This window comes from Sinocyclocheilus anshuiensis, unplaced genomic scaffold, assembly GCF_001515605.1.
Source record: "Sinocyclocheilus anshuiensis isolate Anshui unplaced genomic scaffold, SAMN03320099.WGS_v1.1 scaffold1341, whole genome shotgun sequence".
Lineage (NCBI taxonomy): Eukaryota > Metazoa > Chordata > Actinopteri > Cypriniformes > Cyprinidae > Sinocyclocheilus > Sinocyclocheilus anshuiensis.
This window is the reverse complement of record NW_015553274.1, coordinates 1,170,926-1,183,614: the sequence shown is the minus strand read 5'-3', so window position 1 is coordinate 1,183,614 and position 12,689 is coordinate 1,170,926. Positions and strand designations below refer to the sequence as shown.

The 12,689-nt window shown below is 35.6% G+C and overlaps 2 protein-coding genes across 2 annotated transcripts in view; one reads left to right on the top strand and one right to left on the bottom strand.

Moving 5' to 3' along the window:
* Positions 1-493: 493 nt before the first annotated feature.
* Positions 494-8,827, bottom strand: LOC107668202 (ras-related protein Rab-15-like). The gene is made up of 8 exons (XM_016459996.1): positions 8,754-8,827; positions 8,150-8,395; positions 2,674-2,734; positions 2,535-2,595; positions 2,307-2,384; positions 1,462-1,551; positions 1,249-1,314; positions 494-1,059 (listed from the first exon to the last, which is right to left on the bottom strand). The coding sequence occupies exons 2-8, from the start codon at positions 8,271-8,273 to the stop codon at positions 901-903; spliced, it is 639 nt and encodes a 212-aa protein (XP_016315482.1). The 5' UTR covers positions 8,274-8,395; positions 8,754-8,827; the 3' UTR covers positions 494-900.
* Positions 8,828-9,642: 815 nt separating this feature from the next.
* The window catches only part of LOC107668263 (protein farnesyltransferase subunit beta-like), an 11,075-nt gene continuing 8,028 nt past the window's right edge, over positions 9,643-12,689 (top strand). Inside the window, exons 1-2 of the mRNA XM_016460083.1 lie at positions 9,643-9,876; positions 10,765-10,829. Of these exons, the coding sequence (XP_016315569.1) occupies positions 9,778-9,876; positions 10,765-10,829 (164 nt within the window). The 5' untranslated portion in view covers positions 9,643-9,777. The remainder of the gene's footprint in view (positions 9,877-10,764; positions 10,830-12,689) is intronic.

Genomic DNA, 12,689 nt, shown 5'->3' with positions numbered 1-12,689 from the left:
CGAATTAGTTTTTTTTTTAAATTGGATTAGATTTGGAGAGCTTTATCATTACATCACTCTCCAGTGAATGGGCGCCGTCAAAATGAGAGTTTAAACAGCTGATAAAAACATCACAATAATCCACATGACTCTAGTCCACCAATTAATGTCTTGTGAAGTGGAAAGCTGTGTTTGTAATAAACAAATCCAGCAAGACACTATCCATAATATTGCTTTCTCTGAATCGAGAGAAATATGCACAGATCAAGCACTGTTCACAAGTGAAAACAGTCCAAAACAGTTCTAAACAAATGTGTTGGTGTATTTGGTTGTGAGAAGACAACAGCAGATGGAATTTTATTATGGATTATGGAACTTTAGTTTAAAGTTAAAATACCTTAATGATGGATTTGTTTCTTATAAACGCAGCTTTTCACTTCACAAGACATGAATTGATGGACTGGAGTCGTGTTGGTTACTTGTGGATTATTGTGATGTTTTTATCTGCTGTTTGGACTCTCATTGTGACGGCACCCATTCACTGCAGAGGATCCACTGGTCAGCAAGTGGTGCTAAATTAAAAGTAAACAGTAAAGCTAAATTTCTCCTTGTTCTGATGAAGAAACAAAGTCATCTACATACTGGATGGCCTGAGGGTGAGTAAATATTCAGCACATTTTCATTTTTGGGTGCACTATTCCTTTGAATAAACCATTTCATCAATGTTCCATCTTATAGTAACTATAAAATAAATAAAGAATAATAAATAATATTCATGAGAATCAGCAGGAAATAATGCCATTAAAGGCACCAAACACTGTTTAACAAGAATGTTCCAATTTTGCAAAATGATATTCAAAATGTAAATGTAACATAAATATAGAATTCAACTGAAAAAAGTAGTCATGCCACTTCCTGTCCTCAGCACCAGCAGGACTTATGGGTGCCGTCGCTAACATTACACAATCCTTCCTGCTCCTCCAAAACAGCGAGATTGAACTGGTCATTCATGGATCCTCCCAACAAATCAAGATCCTTCTTATTGGCTTGTAAGACTAATTCAGCCAATCGGGTGAAAGACTGTAATAAAAAAAAACACGGAAAGGAAAATAAAAAACCTGATTAGCTGTAGATAATCAAAATGTACAAACAAAATGATCAGACGGTTGCACAGATTCACCATTCTTCAAATATTAAAAAAACAAAACAAAAACAAAAATACAGAAATACTGCAGAGAAAAAAAAAAATTCACGCAGACAACATTGTACCTCTGTAATGTTGTGGTTGGTAAAGGCACTTGTCTCAAAAAAGTCCATTCCATAAGCCTGGGCAAGCTGGAGCAAAAAAGATGAAGATGTCTGAAGAAAGTCTTTAACCTCAGACATCAGATATTAGGTTTGTCACATGACAGAGTAAATGTGGAGTAAATGGCACTATGAATGAAAGATGCAGTGCACAGGAGGGAAGTATTATTTATTTACCTTATTTCCCTGTTCTGTAGCTACTTGTCTCTTCTGTTCTTCATCAGACTTGTTCCCAACAAGTATCTTCTGCACTTTCTCAGGGGCATACTGATCAGAGACAGAACAGACGAGAAGAGAGACTCAACAGAGGCGAATGGATGGAGCAGAGCAGAAACAGACAAATATGATATGCGACATAGAATTCATATAACAAAAGTGCTCCGGTTCAAGTAACAACAATAATCACCGATATTGGTTTAGTACAATTTCTGTGATTATATCAAGTTTTCCTTTGTCCTCTAGTGGGAAAACATGGCGGCAGTGTTTTAAACGTAATATACGAATCATACAGTGGGGTCCAAAAGTCCACAATGAACATTTGAGATTCAAAAATGTATTTCAGTGTTTTATTTACGGTAATAATATATAAACAGAACTGTAACATGAAAAAGGCTAAATAAAATATATATTATTATTATTAATAAAAATAAATAAAAAATGTTTTGGTGCTCTGAAATTAAAAAAAAAAATGTAGGATTTATAATTAGTAAAACTTAGTAATAAGTAACAAATTTGCTTAGTGTCCCAGAAATAAGTGCAACATCTTAAATATTACTGATTTATTTATAATGCTTCATTGTTTTACTTTTTCCTAAATCCCAAAACTTTCAGTTGCTGTTAATTAAATTCAATTTTTTATATCCCAGATTTGCACTGTAGCCTCTGACTGTTAGGACCCCACTGTGGATGTAGAGTTAAAGAGAGAATGAGGGGCGGTGGAATTTAAATGAAGAGATATTAATAATAAGTGGGTTATATTTAGTTACAGCAAGACAGATATGCTTTAAACTCCACAGCTTCACCTCATCTACATCACTGGCCCACTTCATGATGTGCTGGAACGAGCGCTCGCTTGTGATGTCATACACCAGAAAAATGCCCTGTTGATACAGAATCTATTTCAATCCACCCATACATTATAATGAGCGTTTATCAGTGAATTACCACACAATGGACACCAAAAGGCATCTCTATTAGACCTGACTCCTTTATTACATAAGATATGAGTCAGTGAGATGAGTGAAGATCACCTGTGCTCTTCTGTAGTACTGCTTAGTGATGGTCTGATATCTCTCCTGACCTGCTGTGTCCCTGCGTACATACACACAACTGATTAGCACAACCAATTGATCAAACGCTGTTATATCATCAGAGAAAAATCAAACATACCATATCTGTATTCGTACTTTAATGCCATCTATCTCCAAGGTCTTCATTTTGAAATCGACACCTGGGGTAAAAAAAAAAAAAAAGGGAAACATATAATGATTTCAAATGACTTTAAAATGAAAAAAAAGCACTCTGTGTGGTTAGTGACACAACTCATCTGTTAAACTATCTTCAGGCTCAAAGCCAAATCTAAATGAAATCGTTTGGTAGAATCAGTGTTCTCATGAAGTTTACTGAACCATTCAAATCAGACTCATAAAAAGGCAGTGAAGTAATAAAGAATAGGAAAGAAGCCAGTAGCCCCTCACTGCAGAACACAAGATCCAGGGGGCGTGGTTGGACCCAAACCTGGGGGGTGGAGACTGATAGGTTTAGGTATATGTAAGGTGGGAGGAGTTGGATCTGGATCCAACCTCGCCCCCTGGATCTTGTGTTCTGCAGTGAGGACCATCTCAAAGAAGCAGAAATGGTGACTACAAAGAGAGACGTTGAAAAATTTGCTTGCAATTTAATAGATATTTATATAAAAGGATATGACATTTTTTTATAGAAATATTCTTAGATCAAGCTTAAGAACTTGCTAGGTTTATTCATTATATCACTGACAAGAACATTTACAGGACAGAACCTAAACATGGAGTTGACTTTGATTTTTTTATTTCTATTTAAATGCATTGTTAATACTTGATCTCTGTTCGCCTAATTTTGATATTGTGATTACAAAAAACGAATTCACATGATTTCCTCCATTAAAAATTATGAGTTTAATATTTGATTCAGTTTATTTAGAGACATATGAAGTGAACATGAAAGTGTACTATATATTAGGAATGACGTGTTCTTGTAAGGTGTGGAACCATAATGAGATCTTGAGCCCTGAAAGAAAGCACCTCTCTATTAAACATGAGGCAGGCAAGAAAATAAAGCCACAGCAAAACTACAATGATAAATGAGTATCTGTCAGTAAGGTCCACTGCGAGACATTGCAGCTCCCGGAAAAGCTGTTCTTCAAGGAAGTTCCATTCTCAATAACAATTATGACTCCAAGACAACAGTAGTCGGTTGTCTCTGTAATGTTTAACATGCCCTGTCAGCAATGTGATTTAAAAAAAGGATTAATTACCAAATTTCTTTTTTGAGAGACAACTTACAGTAGACAGCTTGTATACAGGTCTTCATATAAAAAAAAAATTTCCCCCAAAAGATTCAATTCAATGACTGGAACCAGATGGTACCTCACGCACAACAAAGTGCAAGCACAAGAAATACTAAAATAAGACATGAGTACAAAACCATCTTGAATACAGTTGAGTGCCATCCACAGAGCTCCATAGCCTCTTCTTTATTAAACCGTATGAAGTAAAGCAGTAGTGTTAGTGCCCTCAGCTTCCACACAGGGACACACAGAAAGGTCATCACTACAGCCACTGAATTGGTTGGCCTGGGGCAAAGGAAAATAATGAAAGAGCTGCCCTTCCCGTCCTCTCTTCCAGAATCTCGGGCAGTGAAAGGACAACAACAATGCTGTGAAATACTACAAAAATAAAAGAGAAACCAAACCAACCTCACATAAAGTGATGTAAATAACTGTAATCCTTTTCTCATTAAAAAAAATTAAAAAATATGCACTCAAATGAGATGAAGACACCAGTGAAATCGCAAAACAGTGAAATAGTCTATTAAAATCTGTTTTGTTTTACATAGAGTGTGTCCCTTCATTGGAGCGGCCATGTTGGATCACATGACAAGCTACTCACTGTACCTTGGTAACTTAAAAACGTAAGTTCACCGAATAAATTAATCATGGTTGACTGCGAATAGCACATTTCAGTATCATCATCATTCTAAAAGTATTGCTTTTGGGTGATGCCGCAACATCCCATATCAGTCAGTGTGACATAAACCAAAAATGAATGAGTGCACCTTTAAGAACTTTTAGGTCAGATTTCCTCCATATTCTCAAGGGCACTTCTGATGGCTTTTTGATTTGATAAACCAGCTTTCATCCAAAACCCTTTTATTTTAATCAATACTATGCAGGGGTGTAAAAAGTACTGAGAACAGCATGACACTACACTACTTGGTGAAAGTAAAAGTATTAAAAGTTGAAAAATTAAACACTTTTCTAAGCTTTTTAGAGATTTTCTCATTTTAGTAGTTTTGATGCAAAAAGAATGAAACCTGTCAAAAATGACTATTTTCTCATTGTTCTGCCTATGTAAAACTCATAAAGCAGAAGTTAAAGTAAACCTGTTACCTGAATGATTTTAAATTAACGATTTTACAGTGGTTGGCATTTGAATATAGCAATTTTTAGACTACCGTGTTCACACTTAACATCCATCTACAGAGATGGCTATCATAAAAAGACATTACTTTACATCAAAGTCTGTGTCTGAAAGGGATAGTTCACCCTAAAATGAACATTCTGACATCATTTAATCACCCTGGTCTTTCAAAGTCACATTAGGATAAAGAAAAACACAATTTTTATTTTTTAATAATTGAAAAAATATTTAAGTTGTACTTTTTAGTCAACATAAAGAATATTTTGAAAAGTAAAAAGCTTTTTTTTTTTTACCTTGTAAATGTAAATTGTGGTATGTTTACATGACAACTATGTACTACAAATGGAAACGTTTTTCCTTTTCCAATGTTGTCAAAACGATCCCAAATCACAGGGACCTGAGAAAATGACTAAAGATGCTGTATTATGCATGCCAGGCCAGTAGTTGGCGATGTCACTTTGCAAAGAAACATTACGCGCATGTGAAAATACCTATAGACTGAACACGTAATACGCATGCACATGATGCCACCGTTTTCACAAATTCACATTTTTATAGTTTACACAGAGACGAAAACAGAATAATCTTGAAAAACTTGCATTTTGAAACCCGTTTTCAAACATTTGGGTTTTCAGGCCCCCAAAATGCTGTTGTTTTGTAAATGAAAGGCCAAAACATATTAAATGTTTTCAGTTCTTAGTTGATGTCGGTGTCATGTAAATGCCGCCTGAGTAAAAGTACATATCGGTTTTAACAGAACTCAAGTAAAGCACAGATTCCCCAAAAACATATTAAAGCATAGTAGTGAAATACTTTATACCTCTGATAATGTAAGGTTTCTGAGCACCAAAAATATAAAGACAATTAAAGCAGACCTTTAATTGAATGGCCATTTGACAGATGGTAATGAGAGCATTAAACGTGTGCCAGAGCTGAACAATTGAATCATCACTTTGACACTTTCCTTCTGAGACAGAGGCTAATTGGAAATGGAAATAATTTTAACAAGACAACAGACAGATATGCTATGGTGATTATCACATACAAATTTAAACACAAATCCAATTTCTCTAGTGTTGACAGCATCATAAATAATTGACTAGAGAAAGCAATGAAATAGAAATGGAGATCATATCTTGTTGTATTTGCTATCCTCAAACTAATCAATCAACAGCTGCTTTCTATAGCAAGAATAATTTAGCATAACAGCATGTGGCCTCGAGGCAAATAGATAACCATTAACTAATGCTTCAAATGATCTGTCAGACCACACAGATATCTCTTCCACTGTGAATAACGTTTCAGTACAGCGCTAAGGTCTTTGATAGCCTAGTATCATAATATATATGGGTCATAGCCCTGCGGACTAGAGCGTATTGAACCATTTTTTAGGGCAAGACACCAGCCATCTCTCAAGACAGTCAGACTAAATCTTTTATCTCCAGCAGTTAAAGACTGTTCTGTATCACATCACTACTTAACCAAAAGAGATCCATCCCAGCATATTAAATATGCAGGAATGAGTCAGGGCTTCAAATTCCTCATTGATTTGGGGGGATATAATCATCAGGAACACTAGGAGGGTGTTATGAATCCTATGCCTGATTTCTTGATATTATTTGCTCCCCTGGAAACACCAAGAAAGCTATACAACAGAGCATACCCTGAACTTTTGCAAAATAACAGCCTGACATTCACTCCACACCTAATGAAGCATGTGATTTAATTGGGGGATAACATTTTTGGTACGGGTTCAGCAGCTCAAATGCTTCATTAAAGGAATAGTTCACCCAAAATGTGAATTTTGTAAGCATTTATTCACCCTCACATCTTTTGAAACATACATTTTTTATTCTGTGGAACACAAACGAAGATTTTACACAATGGCATAGATTTCACAGTTCACACAAAAATAACAATTTAATCATTATTTACTCACCCTAGTATCATTCCAAACCCATTTGACTTTCTTCCTTCTGTGGACCACAAACTTAGATATTTAGCAAAATGTCCAAGCTGCTAGTTTCCATACAATGAAATTGCATGGGGACAGTTGTGGTCATCATTCATGTTCATTGTATGGAAAAGACTAAAGAGCAGCTAGGACATTCTGCTAGATAGCTACTTTCATGGTTTCCAAGGCAGCAAAAAGGTTTGGAAAGGCAAGTAAACAGTGACTATTTATTTTTCTTTTTTGGGTGAACTATCCTTTTAAAAGATCTTTATACATACATAAGCATCTAGTTTACCTTTATACATAAGCATAACAAAATAGGTAAAATTAATAAGTGAAGTATTAAGAATGGGGTTGTGGTTAAAAATAAGTAAGTGTCCTTATACATATTAGCATATGAAAAATATAAAATTATGTATTTCTGGAAACTGTTGTAAAATAATCTCTGTTCATCCTCTTCAAGTGAGTAAATTGGCTGTTGTCAGGACGTAATGTCAGCCCACTGGGAAAATGTCCCACTAGACCAAGAGCACACTATATATGAACACCGAATTGAGAGGTTTATGAAAAGCCTTTTAAGAACCAAATTTTGTTTTTCATAACATCCAATCAACCATAATAATAATAAAAAGATCCCTATGCTGGTAGTGCTTGAACGCTTAGTGATAAAATGGTCCTTTTAGAGAAAACAGTTTTTAGAGATTGCAATACAAATCTTTCCATATTTCTTACAGCTGCAGCTGAGACCAAAACTTACAACTGAGTTCAACCTGATGTCCATTTCATATCAATATAGTACTTGTATAAAACAGCAAGTGCGAGTTGGAATGGCTGATAGAACACTTTTATGCATCTTTTATTGAAAATGCATGCAATAACATACATCTGTACTTTCTGTGTCCTCGTTGCCATTCATGCAACCTGTGATTTTATATTAATTTATCTTACTGCATTTTTATTATCTATAACAGGACGATCTAAAACAAACACTACTGGGTTTGTGACAACTGCAGAAATGCAACATTTTAAGACTTCGCACACAGATACAGTCGGGCATCTCAGAAAGAACTAGAAGAGGTTGTGTGAATGCATCTCACTATGTGGTATAATTCTTGAGCCATTTTTTTCACGGCTCATAGACTACAATGGCCCAGCGCTGCTATGGGTTTTCTTATCGGTATGTGCTGTTTATTTTGCAACTCTTTGAATGGATGCATGAAAGTAACACTCTTACCGATGGTGGAAATGTGAGAGGGATGAAATTCATTGTCCGTGAATCTGCATAACAAACAGGTTTTGCCGACACCGGAGTCTCCGAGAAGCAAGAGTCTAAACAGCACATCATACTGTTTGGCCATGGTGTCTTATGGTCACAATTAAAGTAACTCAGCGTCGGGTTTCCATGTCCACCCTTTTCACAGTATCATCTTCTCGCTTTTTCCATCGACCGGTCCGTGCTACTTGCCGATTTCCCGAATGACTGTGTAGATAAAGCAGGAGTCGATGTAAGCAGAAATCAGTCAGGAACGCTGATGTGGTGGGTGCGGTGGGCTACAGAACGCTCTCTGTGCGTTTCGCCGACATCCTTCACACCTCAGGAAATGGGTGGAGATTATGGGCACGCAGCATTATTTTGATACTGATATTAGCCTAATTGTATATATGCCAGGACCGCGTGGATGAAATACATGTATAGTTGTTTAGCTACATTATAATATCAATATTGTCAAAAACATAAAATAGGGGCAAAAGACATTAAATCCACAATATTAGCATTTTATACCATTATAAATTGATAGTGGATCCGCTTTTTGCCTGTTTATAAAAAAAATACTGACCACGTCAAAGGCGTACATCTACATGGGATAATGGTTGTTATAGCGATGCCCGATTCGTGACCGAATCGTTATTTTGTGTCGAATCTTTTCGATGAATCAGTTGAATCTGTTCAAAAACCGGACCGAATGATTCGTTTACGTATCGAATTGAATGAATGCTTTCTTGAATCACTTGAACCGAGAACTGCCATTTGAGACACGTCCGACATAGAATTGACTTTAGTATGTGGAATTTTATTAAAACGTGCAAACGTGTTTTCAGCCAAAATATGTAAATGAATTTTAGAATTGTTTAATGTAGACATAGGCTATATTTAGGTTCTAAATGAACAGAAATGCTCCACAAACAGTTTAAAGTATTCTGATTGATTGGTGTAATTGGTTAAATTTAAGTATTTGACATTAAATACAACACAGATAAAAATAAGTTAATTATCAAAAATGCCCTTACAAATGTAAATAAAATAAAATAAAATAATTGATTTGGACTGCAGTACCCATTTCAACACTAGCTATCAATATTACATATCGGCTACACGCGCAAGAAAAGAAAAAACACCTATACATAAGCAAAATAAATAAATAAAAAAATATCATTCATCATGATTACAACAAATACATAAACCTGAAAATAATACATTAATGCTATGCAAGGATTTTTTTTATGACAATGACAGTAGTCAATTCCAACATATAGTATAGAAAAAATTGAATATAGACTATAATATGTAGAAAATGAGAATATACAGTAAAAAATGCAATGCACGGACGTTATGTAAAACGTCATGCGTATTGCGTCATGTCATCTTTTTTTTAACCGTTTAATTGAAACGAGCTTCTTTGAGAGAGCCATTTCGCAGAACGTCCCATCATTTTTACCGCTTTATGTGCCTTCAGGCTTTCCGTACTTGAGCTGTAAGTCACTTGACTCCATTGAGGAAACCCCTCCCACACTGTCTTGACACTTGCTCTGCTGGAAAGCTGCTCCCTTTCTATTACAGTGCATGTGTTTTCAAATCTCATCATGGAAGAGGCGTCTCCTCCTCTGCGATGCTTTAGTGAATCACACTCCTCTGAGCTTTTCAGCGATGACGGCGTGCAAACGGTGACCTCGAGAGAACAGGTGAGCTTAACTCTTAGAATTAGTTAGCTAATTGGTATTAGCGCGAAGCTAACTGTCTATTATGTGTGGTTCTGTGATTCATCACTTTGCTGAGGGATACAGTAACGTTAGTGCTTACTGAGAATCATGCTGGGTATAGTTATTCTACTGCCACTGCATCCAGCTCACCTAGTACTTATTCCTCTAGAATTTTGCACTTCTGTAAATAGTATAGGTAACGTTAGGTTTATTTAAAGGGATAGTTTACCATAAATTGAAATTCTGTCAACATTTACTCGGCCTCATGTTGTGAACACAAAAAGGAGATGTTATGGGGAAAATGAAAGTGTGTAAATGATGACAAACTTTTCATTTCTGAGTGAACGTCTATAAACGTTGGAGAATCTGCACATACTTCACTGGTTTATGTCATGTTGCACTGTAGTGTATGACCTGCATTATTATATGGGTGGTTGACAGTTAACCATGAGAAGTTATTAAGTGAAAGGTGATATATACGTGTGTATTTAGAAATAATAATTTTAGCAAACAAGGCATAGAAAACGTATAGTTCACTGTGGTATTTTCAGTTTCCTTTATTTTAAAAATAAAGTGTGACTGTTATAGTTATGAATTTTAGAAAAAATCAAGCACTTGAAATTCCAGCGTGCACTATTAAGTCATACTATGATTTTCAAAATAAATACATAAGCCAATATTTTTGTGGCTTTGTATGACACATTGAAAACAAGATGTAATGTCAGCCACCCATATATACAGCATATAGGCATTATCAGCCACAGTGCATCTTTCTGTCTGCATGTCATTTGGCTTGTTACCACATTTTCTATTTGGTTATCTCACTTCCAAATTTTTTTTTGTTGTTTCCTGTTTTATCATCATATTTAGAGAAAAGTTGAACGCAGTATTCAAGAGGTGTACAGTGTTTACCAGCAAATTCACACCTCACCACAGTAAGTAAAGTTTAGCCTTCTCTGGCCATTAACACAAAGCAGGATCTCCACAATATTGATATATCAGTTCATTGAGCTTCAGTGTGCTGCATGTGGACAGCAATAACTGTTATTCTGTAAAAGTACATATTTTGTTCATGAAAATGTCTTTGGCAGCAAAACCAACATTAGATTGTCCTCTGCTTGTGTCTGCTATGTATGCTTTGTAGGCAGTCTTTTCATTGTTATTATTTTGCAGCATCACAGCATATGCAGGAAACTATAAATAATATACTTAAGAAATTTGCCTCTGGTAGGGCTGGGCGATATACCTAAAATTTGATATCTCTGTGTTTTTGCATTTGCTATAGAATAATTAAAAAGTTTATTTTCTTCTGTTTCCCGATACAAAAGAAAACATGATTTGGATAGGACAGCTATTGTTTCTAAGCACTTTCAAAATGTTTAGTGCAAAAACACAGTTTAAAAAAATGTATACCTAGTGACCACTTTTTTTCTTTTTATTCAGTTAACACATGTAAATCTAACAGTATGTAAAAAGAGTGCAAAATGGGTACAAAAAATAATTCGCACATAATTTACATTGTTTGCGTATTTTACACTGTGCAACTGAGATAAATTATGCAAGTGTATCACAAGTTTTTAGCTAAGAATACAAGTCTATCGACGGTTTAAGAGATGCTCAGTGGCATGACATTATGTTCCCACTGGCACTAAAAACTTTCCAATTGGGGAACTAGTTGCTAGAACATATAAGCACTTTTTGGCTAGTTTGCAGGAGGAGTGAAATTTGTTGCCATCTTTAGCACATTAATCTTGTTTTCGACAATATTCGATGTCACGAAATATTGATTATTCAATTATCGCGATAACATCTCTAATATTCAATGTATATATTATATATTGCCCAGCCCTAGCCTCTAGTACATCTAATTTTCACCTTCTTCCACCACAGCAGACAGAGGTCTGTGCATTTCAGAACTTACTTCTATACTCAGAACACTTGTACCTGTAGATGAAATGAGAAACCCAGATGTAGTTAAACTGATGTAATCAGACTGCCAGACAAAGGTTGTGTAACCCTAAACATTTGTAAGAGATGCTGTAGTAGCACATCAGCTGTTCTGCCGCATATCCAGATGGTACTTTTTGCCTCTGTCAAATTTACAACTTTTCTCATTTTACACTCCAGTGAGGAAACTGTGCAAAAACACATTTGTAAGCACTGTGCTTACCGTTTATTGCATGTAATAATATGATTATCACAATATGTTCTTGTAGTGTTGTAAATGGCAAATAATTTGTACAAAATTAGTATGTATACACAGCTGTTGAAAAGTGTGGGGTCAGTAAGACTTTTTGAAAGAAATTAATAGTTATTCAGCAAGGATGCATTAAATTGCTCAAAAGTGACAGTAAAGACATTTATAATGTTATGAAAGAGATTTGTAAAGCAAATAAGTGCTGTTCTTTTGAACTTTCAACTGAAGCATTAATTCACATGAAACTTGCCTGTTGAAGGCCATACGTCACTCTGATCAGTTTGTCACAAATGTAGTGACTGTGCTTTCTGTGGCCCAATAGAGAGCAGCATAGGAGAGAGAGAACAGGGGTTAATGATCTGTTCTCTCAGCTGACGTACCTTCAAATTAGGCATGCCCCAGCACCTCTGTGGCTAGCGCTGAAGTCAAGTGTACTGTGTGTAGGCTGTTCTGACTCATGGACTCTATCATTTCAACCCTCTATGCACTCCTTGGCAATATAATCGCCATTGGCTAGTACATTTTTTTGTTTACTCGCCAGAATGATATACTATTTTACACACACACACACACACACACACACACACACACACACACA